The 20830-nt window shown below is 47.7% G+C and overlaps 1 protein-coding gene across 1 annotated transcript in view; it reads left to right on the top strand.

The window, feature by feature from the left end:
• Positions 1 to 9278: 9278 nt before the first annotated feature.
• Positions 9279 to 20830, top strand: part of PRPSAP1 (phosphoribosyl pyrophosphate synthetase associated protein 1) — a 22673-nt gene continuing 11121 nt past the window's right edge. The window contains exons 1-5 of the mRNA XM_077754830.1: positions 9279 to 9331; positions 11840 to 11906; positions 18326 to 18498; positions 20088 to 20203; positions 20665 to 20720. Coding sequence (XP_077610956.1) covers positions 18345 to 18498; positions 20088 to 20203; positions 20665 to 20720 — 326 coding nt within the window. The 5' untranslated portion in view covers positions 9279 to 9331; positions 11840 to 11906; positions 18326 to 18344. The remainder of the gene's footprint in view (positions 9332 to 11839; positions 11907 to 18325; positions 18499 to 20087; positions 20204 to 20664; positions 20721 to 20830) is intronic.

Raw genomic sequence — 20830 nt, 5'->3', positions numbered from 1 at the left:
GGTGCGGTGCGGCTGATGCTTGACGCCACCCGCCGGTCAGAGAGCAAGGGAAGAAATACCCCGGCTTCTTCCTTCCTTCCACCTCCGGTCTCCACCCGCACCTCCCATTGGCCGAAGCTGCCACGGATCCAGGAACCTGAGGGTCAAGACTCTTGTGTGGCTCGGCCGGTTGAGCGTCTGACTTCAGCTCAGGTCATGATCTAGCAGTTTGTGAGTTCGAGCCCCGCGTCAGGTTCTGTGCTGACAGCTCAGAGCCTGGAGCTGCTTCGGATTCTGGGTCTCCCTCTCTCCCTCCTCTGCTCCACTGTCTCTGTCTCTTTCTCAAAAACGAATAAACATTTTTTTTTTTATTTTAAAAAAGGAGGAGCTTTCCAGGGGATGATCCTGGCAATGGGCCTTCTGAGCCCAGATGTCACATCCAGACACACTCAGGACTTCTGGTTCCAACCATGACAGAGAAGCTGGTATCCAACTAACGCCTCCACCGAATAAAAGCCGGACAAACATATGAAAATCCTGTTCAATATACGGGACTACAGAGCACCCAGGGAAGAGAAGCCTTGAGAGCTGTGATCCTTTATGGGAGGGAAGTAACTGTGAAGGAAGTTTCCAGTCACTTGGCCTTTGCCCTGAGGGCGTCTTCATGTCCCCACTGTGTGGCGGGGGCAAACTGGGGGTCAATGAAGTTTAAGCAGAAAGCAGCAGTTTTAACTGAAGAGACAGATGTCAGACTCTGAGCCACCAAAGTGCCTGGGACGTCAGTGGACAAATTCCCAGGGTGGTCTGAGCTGCACAGTTCTGTGAACAAATTATTTTCCAGTTGCTGACTGGCCCCTAAACCGTGCCTATCCCTGGCGGGGCTCCAGGTAACCCAGCAGAAAATAGCATGAGACACATAGTCAAAAGGTCAATGGAACGTGTGAGGGAGTGCCAGGAGGAGAAGACAGAATGGCGGGGAGGGAATCTTTTGAAGAGACTTGGCCAAGAATTTCCAAATCTGGTGAAAGATGACGTATCATAGGCTCCAGAAACTCTGTGAACCTCAACAGAATGCTTGGCGCTCTCTCACCGAAGGGAATCAAATGAGCAATCAGTAATAGATCACCAGAAGTTTCCCCAGGTTTGAAAATCAAGCAACACACTTCTAGAAATAGAACAGAGGCACCTGGTTGGCCTGCTTTGGTGGCCGACTCTTGGTTTCGGCTCTGGTCATGACCACACAGCTTCACGACTTTCTTTCTTTCTTTCTGTCTTTCTTTCTTTCTACATTTATTTATGTTTGAGACAGAGAGAGACAGAGCATGAGCTGGGGAGGGGCAGAGAGAGGGAGGCACAGAATCTGAAGCAGGCTCCAGGCTCTGAGCTGTCAGCACAGAACCTTACACGGGGCTCGAACTTACAAACTGCTAGATCATGACCTGAGCTGAAGTCAGACGCTCAACTGGCTGAGCCACGCAGGCGCCCCCACAGCTTCATGACTTTCATGAGCCTGCTTGGGATTCTCTTTCTCCCTCTCTCTCTGCCCCTGTCTCGCGCTGTCTCTGTCTCTCTCAAAATAAATAAATAAACATAAAAAAAAAAAAAACAGAACAAAGAAGAAATCACAGTGGCAATTACAAAGATTTTCAGCCACCAGAAACTACCTTATTTTCAATAAATGGCAAACTGTTCTGGAAGCCACAGGCCCAGAGAAAGCAGGAGCTGGGCACGGAGACTTAGGCCAGGTTGGGCTGAAGAGTTCGGGCTTGTGGGCAGGGGAAAGCCCCGGAGACCTTTAACCAGGGGATCTGGGGTGCGGATGTGGAGGGTGGGCTAAAAATGCTGGAGGAGACGAAGGACAGAAGCACAGAGATCAGTTGCGACACTGGTCTTCAAAGGAAGAGACCAAGAGCTCTTGGCCACTATCACTCACTGAGTTCGCGGACTCATGTTAAGCACCTACTATGCACCAGGCACTGGACTAGTCCCTAGGACACCTTCTCCCAGAGAATCACTCTGATGCCACATAAATTATTTACGTACAAAATAAACAAGGGGGAGGGGCACCTGGGTGGCTCAGTCGGTTAAGCATCTGACTTGAGCTCAGGTCGTGATCTCATGGTCCGTGGGTTCAAGCCCCGTGTTAGGCTCTGTTAGCAAACAGCTCGGAGCCTGGAGCCTGCTTTGGATTCTGTGTCTCCCTCTCTCTTTCTGCCCCTCCCCACTCATGCTCTGTCTCTGTCTCTCAAAAATAAACATTTTAAAAAGTTAAAAAAAAAAAAAGAAATGGGGGCTGGGAGGGAAGGGTGCCTGGTTGTCTCAGTCAGTAGGGTATGAGCTCTTGATCTCAGGGTTGTGAGTTCGAGCCCCACCGTGGGTGTAGAGATTATTTTTAAAAATATTTTTAAAAAAGAAAAAAGGAACTGGGGAAACCTTTTTATTTTTTTTTTAATTTTTAATGTTTTATTTATTTTTGAGAGACAGAGAGACAGCGTGAGCATGGGAGGGTCAGAGAGAGAGGGAGACACAGAATCCGAAACAGGCTTCAGGCTCTGAGCTAGCTGTCAGCACAGAGCCCGATGTGGGGCTCGAACCCACGAACCGTGAGATCATGACCTGAGCCGAAGCTGGACGCTCAACTGGCTGAGCCACCCAGGCGCCCCTGGGGAAACCTTTTTTAAAAAATGTTTATTTATTTTGAGAGGCATGTGCAAGCAGGGAAGGGGGAGGGACAGAGAGAGACAGAGAGAGAAATTGAATCCCAAGCAGGCTCTACACTGTCAGCGTGGAGACCAACACAGGGCTTGATCTCATGAACCAAGAGATCATGAGCTGAGCCAAAATCACGAGTCAGATGCTCAACCAGCTGAGCTACCCAGGTGCCTCCAAAACTTTCTTTTTGTTTTTAATTTTTTTATTTATTTGTGTGTGAGAGAGAGAGGCAGCATGAGCAGGGGAGGGTCAGAGAGAGAAGCAGGCTCCAGGCTCTGAGCTGTCAGCACAGAGCCCGATGTGAGGCTTGAACCCACGAACTGGGAGATCATGACCTAAGCCGAAGTCGGATGCTCAACCCACAGAGCCACCCAGGTGCCCCTCCCAAAACTTTCAACAGTATAATCCAAATGTCCATTTTTCTTTTTTAAATTTGAAGATCTAATTGTTTTCAATTTTTTAAGTTTATTTTCTTCCTTTCTTTCGTTTTCTTTATTCATTCATTCATTTTGACAGAGAGAGGGAGGGAGAGAGTGAGCAGAGGAGTGGCAGAGAGAGAATCCCAAGGGGGCTTCACATTGTCAGTGCAGATCCTGATGCGGGGCTTGAGCTCATGAACTGTGAGATCAAGACCTGAGCCAAAATTAAGAGTTGGATACTTAACCGACTGAGCCACCCAGGTGCCCCCAAATGTTCATTAAAAAAAATTTTTTTTACAAATAGTTTATTGTCAAATTAGTTTCCATCAAAAATTTTTTTTTAATATTTATTTTTGAGAGAGAGACAGAGAGACAGAGCATGAGTGGGGAAGGGTCAGAGAGAGAGGGAGACACAGAATCCGAAGCAGCTCCAGGCTCTGAGCTGTCAGCACAGAGTCCAACACAAGGCTTGAACTCACAACCCGAGAGATCATGACCTGAGCCAAAATCAAGAGTCAGACTCTTAACCTACTGAGCCTCCCAGGCATCCAGCCCCATTTACTTTTTTTTGTTTTGTTTTTTAATCTCTCTTCCCCTGCTAGATTGTATCCCCCAGGATAGGAGGGAGTGTTTGTTTGTTTTGTCTTTAAGTATCCCAAACACCTAAAAGGGGCCGGCAAATAGCAGGTGCTCAGTAAACATTAACGTAGGGATAAGTAGATAGATGTAAAAATCGAGGGAATGAAAAGGGCAAAAGTTGACTCCAGGATTTATTGGCTGGGAAATCAACTCAAGGTTATGAGCACTCACGGACGGAACAGAGGAAGCGGTACAGTTCAAGGAGACCTGAAAAAATGAAGATGTGACAGGGGCTCTGGGGGAGAGAGATAGGAAAATGTGAAGGGAAGTGATTTCCTTCTGTTCTCGAAGATAACAAGGCTTATGGTTAAATAAATAATTTGGCCCCGGCTATTTAGCTCAAACAAGCTGTTTGTTTGTTTGTTTGATGTAACCTGCCCTGAGGAGAGAGGGGGTGGGTGGGTCAGTAATTCAGGAGGGCCAGCGAGTGTGGATCAGCCTGCTGATTTCCAAATCCCGAATCTTCGAGCGTGGATCAGCCTGCTGATTTCCAAATCCCGAATCTTCGATGGGACTGTGAGGCGTCTGGAGGCGATAAGGCACATTCTATTGTTCCCTCCGGCCGATGTCACAACAGGCAGAGTCCCTAAGAGACATTTTCAGAAGGTGGGTGAGAAGCACTGCATCTCCCTCCCTCTCTAGTCCTGGGGCAGCTGGTAACTAACGACTCAAAGCTTCTTCAGTTTTCACTTTCTTCTTGGCTCTGACTCCACACAGACTGACCGCATGTTTCTGGAACCCACAGCGCTGCCCCAGACCCTGGAGGGACATCGGAAGCGCTCAGTGATACACGGTCTCGCCCTCAGAGCGTTTACATTCTAGTTGGAAATTCACAAAGGCAAAGAAAAACACAAACAACTATGCAGGGTACCGTGCACGGTACAGTCCGGGGAGCAGACGGTGGCTGACTGTGATCGAGGGGATCGATCTAGCGAGACTCCGCGGAGCGGATTCTACTCGGAGCGGATCTCTGAGGGACCTCGCAGCATGGAGGGGAGGAGGAAGAAGGGCTTTCGTGACTGAGCGCAAAGTAATACTTGGCAGGAGTAGCTTCGACGCGCTCAGAGAACTTTGCCTTAAGTGCAGACGTGAGGCTAGAGTCCGTTTGGGGAATAAAGATCAGGCTCCGGCACCCGCACCACCTCCGGGGCATTTGGCGTCGCCCGCGACCGGCGGAAAACCACCCCGCCCTCCACTTTTCAAATCAATCCCAGCTGGGCGCTCCGGCCGTGTTACCATAGAGGCGCAGAGCTAGATAGTCACCCTCCCTGGGCGCAGACATTTTGGATCCTGGCAGGAGAGCTGGAAACGGCTGGGGCCACTACCAAGTCGGGCCGCACCGCCCAAGAACGTGAGCTCAAAAGAGCTCCCGTGGGAGCGACGAAAGCAAGCGGCGGGGCGACCCGTGAGGCTTCTCTCGGCGGAACAGGCTTCAGAAGAGCTGCCCACCGCCCTGCCCTCACCTGAGATGGCGGCTCCGCGGGCGCTCTNCCGCGCGGGCTGCCCGGCTCCCACTTCCCGGGCAGGGGCGAGGCTGCCGTCACCCCGCAGGGAGCCCCTGGGGGGGGGGAGGGGCTCTGGGTGCGGCCCCCTGCCCCACAGTGGGCGGTGACCCGGGAGCCCGGTCATCTCGGCTCCCAGGCCTAGTCGGTGGGCCCGAGGCCCGCAGGTCCCCGAGCATGAACACGCTGACCCGGAGTCTGGGGGCGCTGCGCCCGGAGGGGGGCTCCGCGGGGGGCGGCGGGAGGGCCTTGCAGGTGGCAGGCGCGGGGTGCACCCACCCAAGCCGAGGTGGAGGGGAGAGCAGGGCGGACGGGGCAACCCCAGGGGAGCACATTGGTCGGAGTTGCTGACAAAAATACGTCTAACTTTATTTCTTAAGGCACCTCTTGATTCGATCATTTGATGGAAGGTCTTTGCCTTTCCGTGTGTTTTTACACCCAAGAAAGCCTGTGATCTCAGGTGGCTTCTGGGGTCTGACAGCTCTGAGATGCCTTCCCAGCCTTGCCACCTTATTAACCCTGTGGCACTGGGCAAGAGACGTGATTTTCCTGAATTCCATTGGTAAGATAGGGACGATGCTGTTATCTACTGGGCAGGAACATCGTGAACATGAACAAAATAATGTAGATAAAGCTAGTAGCAGAGCAGACGCTCACAGTGGCCCTCGGAATAAGAACTCTTTTCTAGTTGGCTCTTTTGGAGAGTCCCAGAGCCCCAATGTAAAGGAAGAGCCTTAGGAGCCCTTTCCAGAAAACCTTGTTACAAACCTAAGATATAAATGAATAACTTCCTTTTTAACATTTAAAGTCATTTTTATATCTTAAAACAGTTTACATTAGAGTTTCTCTGAGTTTTTCAGAGCTGATAAATAACTTCAAGGATGTAGTTTTGGGTTCTGGATGGAAATGTGGAAGGGAAACCTTAGTCCTGTTTTCTCAGTAATGACTCTTCAGTCGGGTTTATACATGAGATTAGAAGAGTAAACCCTTTTGCAATCTACTACCTCGTTTCTATTTCTAACCCCTGATAAATTGGCTTTTTGAGGCCAATGAAAATGCTAACTTTAAATATAAAGCTCCTGTTTGTTTGTTTTGGGTCAGATTTGCCACAGTGACGTTGCTGAGAGAAAGCAGAGAGAGGAGGGCACATTTAAAAGGTCGATGGTTTTGCTTTTTTGTTTTAATATTAGGTTCTTCGCTGCCTTGTTCCAGAAATACTGGAAAGATTTTAGTTTTTAATGCAATCAACTGCCCCCAGTGTGGGGCTCAACCTGTGACCCCAAGATAAGAGTCCCATGCTCTTCCAACCAAGCCAGCCTGGCGCCCCCAGAAATGTTTTAAATGTTTTAAATTACTGTAAATATTATTTGTAAATACTTCCTCTGTTTCATATGCTGAGTTTCTGAATAAGATTTTATTTGAAGAAAGGTTTTTACCCCTGAGCAAAGTTCCAAGGTCCCTGAGGTTAAGATATTTTATTTCCATGACTGCTTTTGGATCTGAACTTCCAAGCAGGGATTTTCAAACTGTTTTGGTTTTGCACTTGAATCAGTAGAAAAGTTAGGTGTGCCAGATTCCCAGGATGTGTATAAGTTATAATTAATCCCCAGTGTCCATCTGGCTTCAATTTAGCAACTTTTTGTTAGTCTTATTTCATTAACTTTACCTCTCTCTCACCATTTTTTGGCTGGAGTATTCTTTTTGTTTGTTTGTTTGTTTGTTTTAAGTAAGCTCTAGGGACACCTGGGTGGCTCAGTCAGTTAAGCATCTGGCTCCTGGTCTCGGCTCCGGTCATAATCTCATGGTTCATGAGTTCGAGGCCTACATCAGGCTCCATGCTGATGGTACAGAGCTCTCTGTCCCTCTCTCTCTGTCCCTCCCCTGCTCGTGTGCATGCACGCACGCATTCTCTCTTTCTCTCTCTCTCAAAATGAATAAACTTAAAAAAAATAAATAAATATGTGAAGTAAGCTCTACACCCAACGTGGAACTTGAACTCATGACCGGGAGATCAAGAGTTACTCTACTGACTGACCCAGCCAGGTTTTACTCTGTAAAAAAATCATGGAGAATTTTTTTTTTTAAATTATGGTAAAATATACATAACATAAAATGTACCATTGAACCTTTTTAAAAAAATATTTTTAATGTTTATTCATTTTTTGAGAGAGAGAGGGAGACACAGAATCCGAAGCAGACTCCAGGCTCCGTGCCGTCACAGAGCCTGATGTGGGGCTTGAACCCATGAACCATGAGATTATGACCTGAGCTGAAGTCAGATGCTTAACCCACTGAGCCACCAGGGTGCCCCACCATTTGGCTAGTTTTACGTGTACAACTCAGTGAGATTAAATACATCTATAGTGTTGTGTAGCTGACACCAGTATCCGTTTCCAGAACTTTTTCATCATCCTGAACAGACACTCTGTACTCGTAGAACACTAACTGTCCCCGATCCTACCCTCCCAGAGTCCCTTGTCATTTCTCTTCTACTTCCTGTGTCCGAATTTGCCTGTTCTAAGTACCTCTTATAAATGGAATCATGCAATATACGTCTTTTTGTGTCTGATTTCTTTCACTTAAAATAATTTTTCAGGGTTTGTCTGTCTTACAGCGTGTATCAGAATTTCAGTCCTTTTTAAGGCTGACTTGACTGGGATAATTCTACTTATTTGTACTGTGCACAGTATTTGTTAATTGTTTGTTTATCAAGAGAAACTATTTCATACCCCAGGATCCGCGTTTCATAGTTAGGAAACACAGGTCAGTGACAAACTGCCATGGAGCCCAACCCCAGCAAATTCTCGACATTCCAAAACCACTTTGCGCTCTGAGACACCAGCCTTCTTCATCTCAGAATCTCTTAGGGGATCGTGATTTCTGTAGAAGTCTGCACGAGCTGCCCTTCTTGGTTCCGCCACAGCAGCCTGGAGAGAAAGCTGCAGCCCGTGGATGTAGTGAATCCTCGGCAGTCTGAAATCGCACACGTAGCCAGAGGGCCCTGGAAAGCCACGGCCTCTTCAGCCCAGCGGCCTTCCTTGCTGTTCCTGCGGGCCTGGCTGGCGTATTTCTAAGCAGATTTCCACCCTCACGTCGTAGCACTTCGCTCACTAAAGTGCTACCCGATAACCAGAAAAACCTATGACGGGTGCCTGAGCGGCTCAGCGGGTGGAGCATGCAATTCTTGATCTTGGGGTTGTGAGTTCGAGCCCCATGGAGGGTGTAGACATCACTTAAAAATAAAATCTTAAAAAGAAAAAAACAAAACCCCACAATCTATGTAACATTAATTCCTTTTTTTTTTTTTAATGTTTTCTTTATTCCTAGGAGAGATAGAGACAGCGTGAGCAGGGGAGGGTCAGAGAGAGAGGGAGTCACAGACCGAAACAGGCTCCAGGCTCTGAGCTGGCAGTCAGCACAGAGCCCGACGTGGGGCTCGAACCCACGAACCGCGAGATCATGACCCAAGCGAAAGTCAGACGCCCAACCGACTAAGCCACCCAGGCGCCCCAATTAATTCCTTAATATCATTTAGTATCAAGTCCTTGTTCATAGTTGCCTCCTTGTCTCCAAAGTGACGTTTTGTACTTCGTTTATTCTAATCAGGACCCCAGACAACATTCACACTGCATTTGGTCAATGGCACTGAAGTCTATATGCTGTTGACAATGGAGGCATTTCCCTGTGGTTTGTGGCTTTGGAATTGGTGCTAGTAGCCAAGCGTCTGTTTGGGAATGGTTTTCTAAGACCTTTATTCAGAAAACCATAAACTGGACCTTAAACTTTGGCTGTGGAACCCTGCCCCGTAAAGCAGCATGTTACAAAATGGTGGGCACTTGAAGCTGCTTGTGAAACAGTGGCGGATGTATAGCTCTTAATGCATTAAACTTTCTGAACTTTCTGGTTTTTGGGGGAAAGAATGCTAGGGTAGTTATTTTAGCCTTTTTGCCAAACGTACGGATATCAACTGGAGTCTTGTTGTTTTTTTAAAGAGCATTCTTATTTCCTCCCCCCCCGCCCCCCATAGGCGTCTTGGTGCTGAATTGGGGAAATCAGTGGTCTATCAGGAGACCAATGGAGGTAAGTTAAAGTGATTTCCTAAACATCCTTTGTTCTCTAAACTATGTTTAGTCAACTGACTTGTTTTGTTTGTTTCTTTCTTTTCTTTTTGACATGTTTTGTTTCTTAATGTTTAGTTATTTTTGAGAGAGAGAGCTCACAAGAGCAGGAGGGGGAAGAATGGAGGGGGAGAAAGAGAATTCCAAGCAGGCCTCACGCTGTCAGCGCAGAGTCTGACATGGGGCTCGAACTCACGAACCGTGAGATCATGACCTGAGTTGGACACTTAACTGAGCCACCCAGGATCCCCTCAACTGACCTGTCTTTAAAAGGCTATTACTCCCATGTAACATGGAAACATTTCTCCCTTTAAGATCATTCACTACTTGCCTCCAAATCTATCTTTCTTTGTTCTCTTTCGTAAAGTCTCCTTCCCCTTCTCCCAGGATAATGTGAATGTCTTGTCATCTCACAATGACAAAAGGAGAGATGTAGAGAATATGTTTTTTCTCCTATATTGGGCTACCTTTGCTAAATACCCTTTACATCTATGTCTCCTGTGTCATCAGGTGGCATCAAGAGCAATCTGGGAGCAGGTAGTAATGACTTCTTACAAAAACCATCTTCGAGTTCTTTCATCTCTAAATTTGTTGCCCTCAGGTCTCTCATAGACTCTCTTCCTGGGTTGGTAACACATTTTTGCTGCCCTCTGAGCTTCTGTGGAAAATTGTAACATTAAATGATAATGCTTGAAAGCACCTTGTGGATCGCTGGGGCCCTAGGAATGCGGATTCGGAATCTTTCTAGTGGGGCTGCATACTTCGGGCTGTACAGTGCCCTGCGGTGACAAGTTAATATAAAAGAGTTTGGAACTGGGGCACCTGGGTGGCTTAGTCGGTTAAGTGTCCGACTTTGGTTCTGGTCATGATCTCACGGTTTGTGAGTTTGAGCCCCGCGTCAGGCTCTGTGCTGACAGCTCAGAGCCTGGAGCCTGCTTTGAATTCTGTGTCTCCCTCTCTCTCTGCCCCTCTCCCACTCACGCTCTGTCCCTCTCTCAAAAATAAACATTAAAAAATTTTTAAAAAAGAACCTAAAGATGACTCAGGTAGAAGAGCTTGTCTATTTAGCAATAACAGTTTTCATTTACGGTGATGGCATTTGGGGATGCCCTGAGATGAAACACTGCAGGATGAGAAGGTGGTGAAATGAAGACCTTTTTTTTTTTTTTTTAATTTTTTTTAACATTTTTAAAATTTATTATTGAAAGATAGAGAGAGACAGAGCACGAGCATGGGAGGAGCAGAGAGAGGGGAAGACAGAATCTGAAGGAGGTTCCAGGCTCTGAGCTGTTAGCACAGAACCTGACGCAGGGCTCGAACCCANACCCCCTCCGCAGTAGCTTGCTAACAGGCCTTCCTATCTCTCTAGTCCATTCTCCTCACCTCCACCAGGATGCTTCCAAAACGCAAATGTTTTTGACTCACTACTGCCTAAATCCTGCAGGCTAGGGTCCAGCTCGTTAGCATTCACACCTCTGAGAGCTGAATCCTGCCCCTTCACTGTCACATGTGCTGACTCCAGAACACACCTTCAGTCTGACCCCTGATCGCTCCGGTCCAGCCTGCCTTCGGCCGCTTGCCCGGACGCCTTCAGAAACCACTGGAATGGTCTCGTTGGTGCCCATGTTGCCCTCCGCGGCTCTTCACACAGCAGCCAGAGATCACACCCATCCCGTCCTGGAATCTTCCAGGGGCTGTCCTGTCACCCTTGGAATAAAGTCCGCGCTGCTACAGGGTCTGGCCCCTGCTGGCTACCGAACCTGTCTGTCTCCTCACCCGCTGTGCTTCCNCGTCTGCCCCCCACCTCTGCTTGTTCGCTGCTCCCTTCCTCCCTACTCCATCCAGCTTGCAGTGAGCTCTTGTTACTATTCGCTCTCCTGGTCTTTGTCTTTTTGTTGTTTTTTTTAAATAGGCTCCATGATCAACATGGGGCACGAACTCTCCTCCCTGAGATCAAGAGCCACACGCTCTGCCTACTGAGCCAGCCGGGCAGGCGCCCCATCTCTCCGTCTCTTCCTGTCGCATTGGCCTGAGAAAGTCTGCCGGCCTTTGGCGTTGCGTCGCCTCTCCTGGATCAGTCCTCACCTGCTGGGTCTGGTCCGCTGCTTGGAGACCTTGGGACGGGGCCTGGCGCCGCGGGGGCCTCGGCGTTTGTGGAAAGAAGGATGTTAACNNNACCGCCCCCCCCTCCCCCAGCGCCTTGTCTTTATTTCAGTGATGGGTTTTCTTTTTTGGACCCTGAGATTTTATGTGGATCTGTTTGTGTTACTTTTTCGCCTTTTAGCGTATTTTTGGTTTATTTTCCCTTTAGCTTCACTATTTTTTATGGATGCTTGTCGTTCTGAGACCTTTTCAGAATTATTTTAGTGCGCTAGATGAGGTGTCGGGTTAGGTTCATCTTCACTCCCTCCTATCGCGGCCCCATTAGTATACCTAAACTAGAGAGATTTTTTTTTTTTTTATTTTTCAGAAACAAGAGTTGAAATAAAAGAATCTGTTCGGGGCCAAGATATTTTCATCATACAAACAATACCCAGGTAAGAGCACTACTTTCTACCTCCCTTTTCCTCTAAAAACCTTAGCGATGTAATTCGTTATGTTAGCACAGAAACGACAGTTCCATTTTCTTTCACTGTAAACGTCTTCGCACGTTAAACTAAACGCTTCCCCCCAAAAAAACAGTTGTAGGTTCTTGAAATCCCTACCCTGTCTGTCGCTTTGTCACGCTGTACTATTGACTGTCCTCCCCAAGCTTTAAATCACTCAGAGGCAAAAATACCTTACCTTCACATGCAACGAAGAACCCAGCCCACGTCTGCTCAGCTCTGCTCAGCAGCTTTTCGTGGTTACATGCAGTGCACGGCTGTCACCCACGTACCCAGCCAGACCGGTTTTGCACTTTTTTAAATTATTTTTTTTGCACAGTGGCCCATTTCGAGCTGTCTCTGCCGTGGATGGCACCTGCCACCCCTTCCCCGCCGGGAAATCCTAGCCTCCCTGAAGGTGACCTTCCTTGCAGGAGTCTCCTCTCCTCCCCCACCAGGGAGTGGGAAAGTTGGGCTCTGTGTGTCTCTGGAAAATGCAGACCTTTCCGTCTGGGTTTAGTTCCATTCCTGAGACTGTGGTAGTGACAATGGCAGCGAGGGCTGCAGCGCGCAGCCTCTTCCATGTATCTTCTTTGGTCCTTAACCCAAATCCCACGTGGAAGCTACTCATAGCCTCAGTGCAGATGTGACTTATAATAAGAGATGGATATTTGCGGGCGCCTGGCTGGCTCAGTTGGTAGAGCTATGCAACTCTTGATCACAGTTAGGGTTGTGAGTTCGAGCCCCAGGGTGTAAAGATGACTTAAAAATAAAATCTTAAAAAAAAAAGATATATACATTTGGTCTTCCTTTCCTGGTTCTGAGCTCCTAAAACCCATGGGATTTCCTAGGTGATAAGAGCAATGAAAGTGTCTTTTGTTATTCATAACAAGCCCCTTTCAGCCACACCTGATTGACATTAATTCGATGGTTTTTGGAAAGCCTCTAGATCCCCACTAGATGGGGGTTCCTCCTTGCCTGGAAGCCAGCAGAGGGTAGAGGGTGGGAACTTTCAGCCCCTCCCTCCCCCGTGGGGGTGAATCCCTCCTCTGGAGCCCATACCGGGGGTGCCTGCGCCCGGTACATCCGTACATCCTATTGTCCTATATCCCTAGGAAGACTCCGAGAAATGGAATTGCCGGGCGTAGTAAGTTAGATATGGTGGCTCTGATGGATGCTTGGAACTTCGCAATGTGATGGCTGTTTCTGTATTGCCCGCTAGGCCTCTGGCAGATTTGCTTTCATGCTGGTTTCCTTGCAGTCATGGCACGCTTTTTGCCTCATGCTTTTTTCCGATGTTGCAGCTTGGAAATGAGGGGAAGGGGGCACTTGGGTGAATGTCTGACTTCGGCTCAGGTCGGGATCTCACGGTTTGTGGGTTCGAGCCCCGTATCGGGTTTTGCAATGACAGCTCGGAGCCTGGAGCCTGCTTCAGAATTTGTGCCTCCCTCTCTCTCTCTGTCCCTCCCCTGCTCATTGTCTCTCTCTCTCTCTCTCTCTCTCTCTCTCTCTCAAAAACAAACATTAGGGGCGCCTGGGTGGCTCCATCAGTTAAGCGTCCTACTTCGGCTCAGGTCATGATCTCACGATCATGAGTTCGAGCCCCGCGTCGGGCTCTATGCTGACAGCTCAGAGCCTGGAGCCTGCCTCGGATTCTGGGTCTCTCTCTCTCTCTCTCTGACCCTCCCCCACTCGTGCTCGGTCTCTCTCTCTCCCTCTCTCTCTCTCTCAAAAATAAACATTAAAAAAAATTAAAAAATAAACATTAAATAAAGTTTTTTTAAATGAGGGGAAGACCTGAGGGTCTTGCCTGGGGGTGACATGCGGAGAGTGAGGGAGCTCTGTCACCGAGGCTGCCCCCTGGTGTCCCGCTCCCCAGCGGAGAGTGACGCTGCCTTGTCCTCACCCCTGTTGGTGGTGCTGCTGCCCAGTAGCCCGGCCGGCGGTGGGGCTCACCTTCCGAAACTCCCTCCAGAGCCCGCAGCGTGTTCCCTTTGCTCCAGTGATGGCACGTTTTTTATTGTTAAGGATGGATTCAGTTTTTGGAAGTGGCAGAGAGCCTTTCTGAATCAAATGATTATGTTGCATGTTTAAAAAAAAAATTTTTTTTAATGTTTATTTTTGAGAGGGGAGAGAAAGCGGGGGTGGGGCAGAGAGAGAGGGAGGCAGAGAATCTGAAGCAGGTTCCAGGCTCTGAGCTGTCAACACAGAGCCCGACATGGGGCTCGAATCCACGAACCATGAGATCATGGCCTGAGCTGAAGTCGGATGCTTAACCGTTGATTTAAACCTGTGATACGGAATGTGGAGAACAAAGTCAAAGAAAAGTAATTAACTTCCTTACAACTTAATAGCCCGTTAAGTACTGGAGACCCACAGCGCAGCATGACCTTCCTCAGGGAGTTTAGCTGCCTCCGTGTTATTAGTTCCTGTTATTAGTTCGCTAGAGGCAAGAGGCAATCTTAGCTTGACAGCAGTCCAACCTCCAAGATCTATAAAAAAATCCCTCTGGAAACTCCCTTTATCTCTAACCTCCCCCCACCCCCACCCACCCCAAGATACAGGCTAGCAGTCACTCTGCAAGCGTATGGCCTGTGATAGACATCTGAAGGGTCTCATGACTGCGGGTGCCGGACAGTAAATGACCTCTTCCTAGCGACAGCCCGCTCCTCTGCATCCTGGGCTCCTTCCACCTTCCTTAGAGACTCGCGCTGTCCCTGACCCCGTCCCGACTTGCGGGTCTGTAATCAGCCGCTCCCCACAACCCCGGCGCAGCGCTTTCTGCCCACAGGTGCTGTACCCCGCGCTTTCATAAAACAGCGCTTTTTGCACCAAAGGCGTCTCAAGAATTCTTTCTTGACCGTTTGCTCCCAAACCCCAACATCTCACATCAGTACCCCAGGAGCTCCCAGATGTACTGAGTGAGGGAAGCGAGGAGAATGGAGGTGAAGCCTACAGAGTGTTTTGTTGAAGGACAATTTCCGTGTTTATGTTACAAGGCCCAATGTGTTGACAGAATGTAAGAAGAGTCATTAAAAGAACATTTGCAGGGCGCCTGGGTGGCTCTGTCCGTTAGGCGTCTGCCTGTTTCAGCTCAGGTCACGGTCTCACGGTTTTGTGAGTTTGAGTCCCGTGTTGGGCTCTGTGCTGACGGTGCAGAGCCTGCTTGGGATACTCCCTCTGTCTGTCTGTCTCTCTCTCTCTCTTGTCTGCTTCTCCCCCACTCACAATTTGTCTCTCTCTAAAAATAAACTTTAAAAATTAAAAAAAAACATAACTTATTTGCTGCAGATGATTAATTCGTGGGGTTGGAGGTGCGGTAAGTCCTACCCCGTAACCGGGTCCTCATCGTTACCATCTGTGGTGATGGCCCATCGTCGCAGTGCTGCGCACATCAACCGATGCATACACACCGTGCCTGCTTCCTCACCTCACGTTTATCTTTGTTTATCAAAAATGACAGAGCAGTCAGGGTCGAATTTAATATAGGATGTGATTATCTTAGGGGAAAGAAAAATGAGTCCATTAGTTGGTAAACAATTAAGATTGTCCTACTTAGATACAAAGACTACAAAAACTAGCCAGGATGTGCTTGGAACAGGCTTAGGGGACAGATAAACAAAGCGGAGGCTGCCAGCCAACCTGTCTTCACCCTGCTGGCCCTCAGATTCACTGCCTGCTGGCCAGCTCTCTGGTGTCTGTCGGTGAATGGGGAAAGCCAGGGTGACAAAGGCTCCTTTGTTGCTTTCCTGATTCGAGGGGTGGGGCGTGGGAGGCTTTCCTTAGCTTTGGGCCCGAGGATGTTGAATCCCTTGGTCAATAGGAAGAGGAAAAGGCAACAAATGAAACCCCGTGGCAGAAATTAGTAATTAACGAAAGGGAAGTTTTGCTGAAATCAAGGCTCTTCCAAAATTGTTCGTCTTGGTACGTTAACATTTTGCTCTCTGGGCGCCCCTGGAGGGGTGCTGTCCACACCTCACTGTATCCTTTGGTTGCGTGTTATAAATGCTATTACAAAGCCAGCTAAAAGCCCAGCCACCTGGGCAAATACTCTTCCAGAATATATTAACTTCAACCCTAAATGTATTGCTGACATTGAGGTCTGATGTGAGAAACTGCAGCAGGTGGAACTTTTATAACCCCCACGGCACCACACCCGCGGGCGGCAGAGAAAGCTCTAATTGCGTGTCCAACGTTGTCCAGCAGTCTATATGCGGAAGAGGACTTCGGCTATAGCAGACGCGATGCCTGGTGTTGAGTCTAGGCGTGGACTCCTGACTTACTTACATACTGCCCCCCGGGTACCGTGTAGCCTTCCAGCTTAACATTCAGAGCCCGTAAGGCACCAATTCAGGTGATCTAATGGCGGAAGGGAAGCTCTCCCCTCTGTGGAATAAAGTCTAGAAGTCAGGGCGGGGGAACATGGAGTTAGATGTGCCCCTTCTTGGGACAAATGATTACCACAAGGGTGATCCGGTGTGAGTCTCTGGCAGTTTCTTCAGATGTGGGCAGCTCATCTGCCATTTTAACTCCCACACCTTACACGGTGCCTGATACACGTTGCTCAGTAAATATGTGTTGAATATGTGAGTGAACTAAAATTGGCCAGGGATAATGAATTCCCAAGCACCTTGAAAGTGTTTGTAAGTGTTTTGTCTTGATCATTGTCAAAAGATTGTGTGTCCTCTAACCTTTTGATGCCCGACTTGGGACATTATTAGTTTGGGAGCATGAGAAGGAAAAATGTTCCAGTTTACTTCAGAGGAAGGAAATAACTGGAAACTAATGTAACCTGTCTGCAGAGGCCATTATACCTACGCTCTGGGACAAATGCTTTTATGACTGAACTCTGAAATACCTACGAAAAGTCCAAATTACAGAGTTGAGGTTGGAAATTCTAGAAGTTGAATATGGAAGTAGAAGACGCTATTGGAGCACAAGAGTGTCTTTGCCGCCTGTCTCTCCCGGGTGCGCTAAGGAGACGCCCTTGGAGAGAGGGACACACAGTAAATTCAGAGAAACTGAGAGGAATTGGCCCGACCACCCGCCCTTCAGGCCACAAAGCAATCTCCGTGATGAGTATCTCATTTAATGACTTGACCATTATGAAGCCTGTACCGTGTTGATGGCAGGCTTTCCTGTTTTGCCATAAATGAGGGCGGTGTCACTGCTGCATATCAGACAGTTCAAGGACTGACCCCGAGAGAGAGCCGACTGCTCACGTGGGTAGAAACTAAGGCACAAAAATGATCTTCTTTCTCGGGAAGGCAAGGGAGATCCACTCCTGACTCCAAAGAGAGGGTGTTTGATGATTTCTTGGATAATCCAAGGACCATTGGAAGAGAGTCCTGAAGGATTGCAAGGCTCTTACCTCTTTCTTTAATTTAATTTAATTTTATTTTATTTTATTTTATATTTATTTATTTATTTTTGAGAGCAGGGGAGAGTAGTCTTAATTAGGATATGAGGTCAGGGTACCTCACCCCAGCCATTGAACTCCCTCTGTGGCCCGGTGTGTCCAGGCGATAGCCAAGGAGGCATCCAGGAGGCATACGCCAGCCCCTGCCCCGGGGCAGAGTCCTCGGCATCTCAGATCCCCTGGGAACTCCCCTCCGCAAAACTCAGGGAGGACCTTGTCAGGCCGCCTTTTGCTCTAGTCTCAGAGCTTCCACCCCCCTCCACCCTGAGGTTTTCACCTTTTTTTTTTTTTCTCACCTATTTTAAGGGCAGAGCCTCCCTTGGGTTCCATCAGCCTCAGCAAAGAGTAGCAATCCACATTCATTGAAACTGAAAGTAGCCTTTCCTTTGAATATCGTTCAGATCTTACTTCTTTCTTTGTCTCTCTCTGAGTAACCGTTGTTGGGAATCTGTGTACTTGAGAAAAAAGGGATGAGGAGATTTTTAAGACCTCCCCGTCCTCCACCCTATCTGCTACCCCTGGAAGAACAGACCAGATCCTTCCTGGCGATGCAGCTACGTAGCAGGACAGTGGGCCTCTCTTGGCGTTCGCTGGACGCAGGGGCTGAGTCCCCCACCCCTGGGCTGGTGCCCGCGGGTGTTGCTTAACTCCGGCCACCAGGAGTGGCCGTCTGCCTCACCCGCCACCCCAGTGATCGCATCACTGACAGAAGACCCAGGCGAAGGTGAGCGCAGGTAACCATGCTGTGGATTTACGAAACCGCAGATGAAAACCACGGCTAAGAAGAGCTAACAGGCTCACCCCTGCATTCACAAGTGCCATCTTAAGCTAGGTGACGATAAAAATGCCTGTGACGCCCGTCTTGGTGGCCCGTGTGCAGCCTGACATTCAGATCTCTTGTAGGGGTTAATAAATGAAACTAACCCCCAAATACGAACTTTAACTGTTTCAGAGACGTGAATACAGCGGTGATGGAGTTACTGATCATGGCTTATGCGCTGAAGACGGCCTGTGCCAGGAACATCATCGGAGTCATCCCTTACTTTCCCTACAGCAAGCAGAGCAAGATGAGGAAGAGGGGCTCCATCGTGTGCAAGCTCCTGGCGTCCATGCTGGCGAAAGCAGGTGAGTGTGGACACGGACTTGTAGGGGTGAACTTTGTAATTGTTTTGCTTGAGATTAATTAGTCCCTGCCTCAGAGCTAATTTGGGACTGATTTTAAGCGTTGCTCACGAATTACTTTCTTCCTGTTCCCTTTTGATAGTTCTGGTTAGGGCTATGTGAGCTTAGGCCGAAATTCTTCTCTTTTTTCTGTTCTCTTTGTCTTACTTGAGAGTGACGTCATCTCTTCTCTGATCTTGGACTTTTTCATCATCTGTCACTTCTTTTCCATGTCATCTTACCATGAAAACTTTAGCGGCGATCTTGGCATCCGTATAGGATCTTCTGAGCGTCAGGTCTAGATTTATGTATTTGCCTTGGTTCCCTAAATGCCATTCACGTGCATAATATTAAAACCAAGTTTGTTCTTTTGCTACTTCTCCAGTTTATAAAATACTCCTTTTCCCCCCCTCCCTGATTGTGTCTCTCTATAGCAGCTCGTTCTTACTGCTTTTAGTCTGTGTTTTTGTAGTGGTACCATACTTTCTGGCCTATGAATCAAATGTAACAACCCTTTATAGTTACTGGGATTTTATTTGTCTGGCGTGTTTACTTACAAACTCTAATATGTATTTTGAGTCCTGAGAAACATTTGAATTCCGTTCTCTCTAAACATGTGTAATGTTTTGGGTGAGGAACAGGAAATACTGGTTCTTTGCTCTAGAAGTTTTGCGGTGACCTTTGGCCATTTGCAGTAGTTTTACATATGTACCTTTTTTGGATCAGCGCTGTTGATTAGAAGAGTGTATCTTGGGGCACCTGGGGGGCTCCGTCAGTTGAGCATCCAACTTCAGCTCAGGTCATGATCTCATGGTTCGTGGGTTCGAGCCCCGTGTCCGGCTCTGTGCTGACAGCTCAGCCTGGAGCCTGCTTCGGATTCTGGGTCTCCCTCTCTCTCTGACCCTCCCCTGCTCACGCTGTCTGTCTCTCTCTCTCTCTCTCAGAAACAAATAAAACATTTTTAAAAATTAAAAAAAAAGTGTATCTTGTTTTTCTAGAAGAATACTTCTTGACCCATTCTTATGACATTTAGAAATTGCTCCAAACTCTTGAAGATCTTATCTTTGTGTAATGGGAGTTTTTCTTCTAATTCGTATGTTACTTTGCTTTTGTTTTCTTATTCCTTCTGCTTCAGTCACAGGCCTTTAACATTTCTCCCCGAGATCCTTTAGTCAAGGCCTTACTATTTTTTTAACACCATTACTTCTTCAGTATTTATGAATCCCGTATTCATATTTTTGCCTCTGTCTGGTTTTTCTTCATTTTCAGGAACACGCTAGTTATGATAGTAGAGGAAAGCACTTTTCTCTCTGCTTTAGCTCTGTGTCCATGTGGAAGGCAGAGGCTCTTACGGGAGGCTGGACACGTTCTTTAGTTCATTACAGTTTGTTAAGGTCACAAATAAAGTCTCTATAACTTAACGGTGATTGTTTGCAATACGGTCCCTGCTTTGAGTCTTCATTTAGGAGGCAGGAGTGGGCGTCGAGTTTGTGTCCGCTGTAGCCAGTAACTTGTAGGGGTGAACTTTGTAATTTTTTGTTTTAAAATTTCAGGTTTAACTCACATTATCACTATGGATCTTCATCAAAAGGAAATACAAGGCTTTTTCAGCTTTCCCGTGGACAACCTTAGAGCCTCACCTTTCCTGCTTCAGTATATCCAGGAAGAAGTGAGGAGCCACCAGCAAACACCCTATTTTCCTCAAAAGAGACCCCATGTAGCTTTTCTCTGGTATCAGATTTCCATATGGAAAGGCACATCAAATGATCTTTCCCTTGAGTCTTCATGCCTCAGGCAGCCAGACAGGGTCAGCACTAGGCATGGAGGGTCATGGTTTTTTTTAAATTAAAAAGAGATTTCTTTCTAAGTATCTTTTAACAGTTACCTTAGGTTTTCTTAGATGAAGGCGTTAAGAATTACTTATCTTTTATCTTCTTGATATAGCAGTACTTTTGCAATGATGTTAATTGATAAGTGTTAAAAACAATTTCAACGTATAAATGAAGTCCTGGCGTATCTGATGGCTAGTATGGGCCGTTGTTAGGAGAGGGAAAAGTGTCATACCAGCGTCCAAGTGTTACTTTGCATAACTTTCCAGTATTTTCTTATCCCCCCCACCCCCAAATCTAGATTCCAAATTACAGGAATGCAGTCATTGTAGCGAAGTCTCCTGATGCTGCCAAAAGGTAAAGAAGCCAGACATTTGTAAACATTCCTTTTGAGCATTTCTGAGTCAGAATGAGCTGTTTTGGAATCTAGGGTCTGTCCTAATGTGGCCCGGAAAGGCTCAATGGCT

Source organism: Crocuta crocuta, unplaced genomic scaffold (genome assembly GCF_008692635.1).
Source record: "Crocuta crocuta isolate KB4526 unplaced genomic scaffold, BGI_CrCroc_1.0 scaffold50, whole genome shotgun sequence".
In the NCBI taxonomy this organism is placed as follows: domain Eukaryota; kingdom Metazoa; phylum Chordata; class Mammalia; order Carnivora; family Hyaenidae; genus Crocuta; species Crocuta crocuta.
This window is presented reverse-complemented; position numbering and strand designations above follow the sequence as displayed.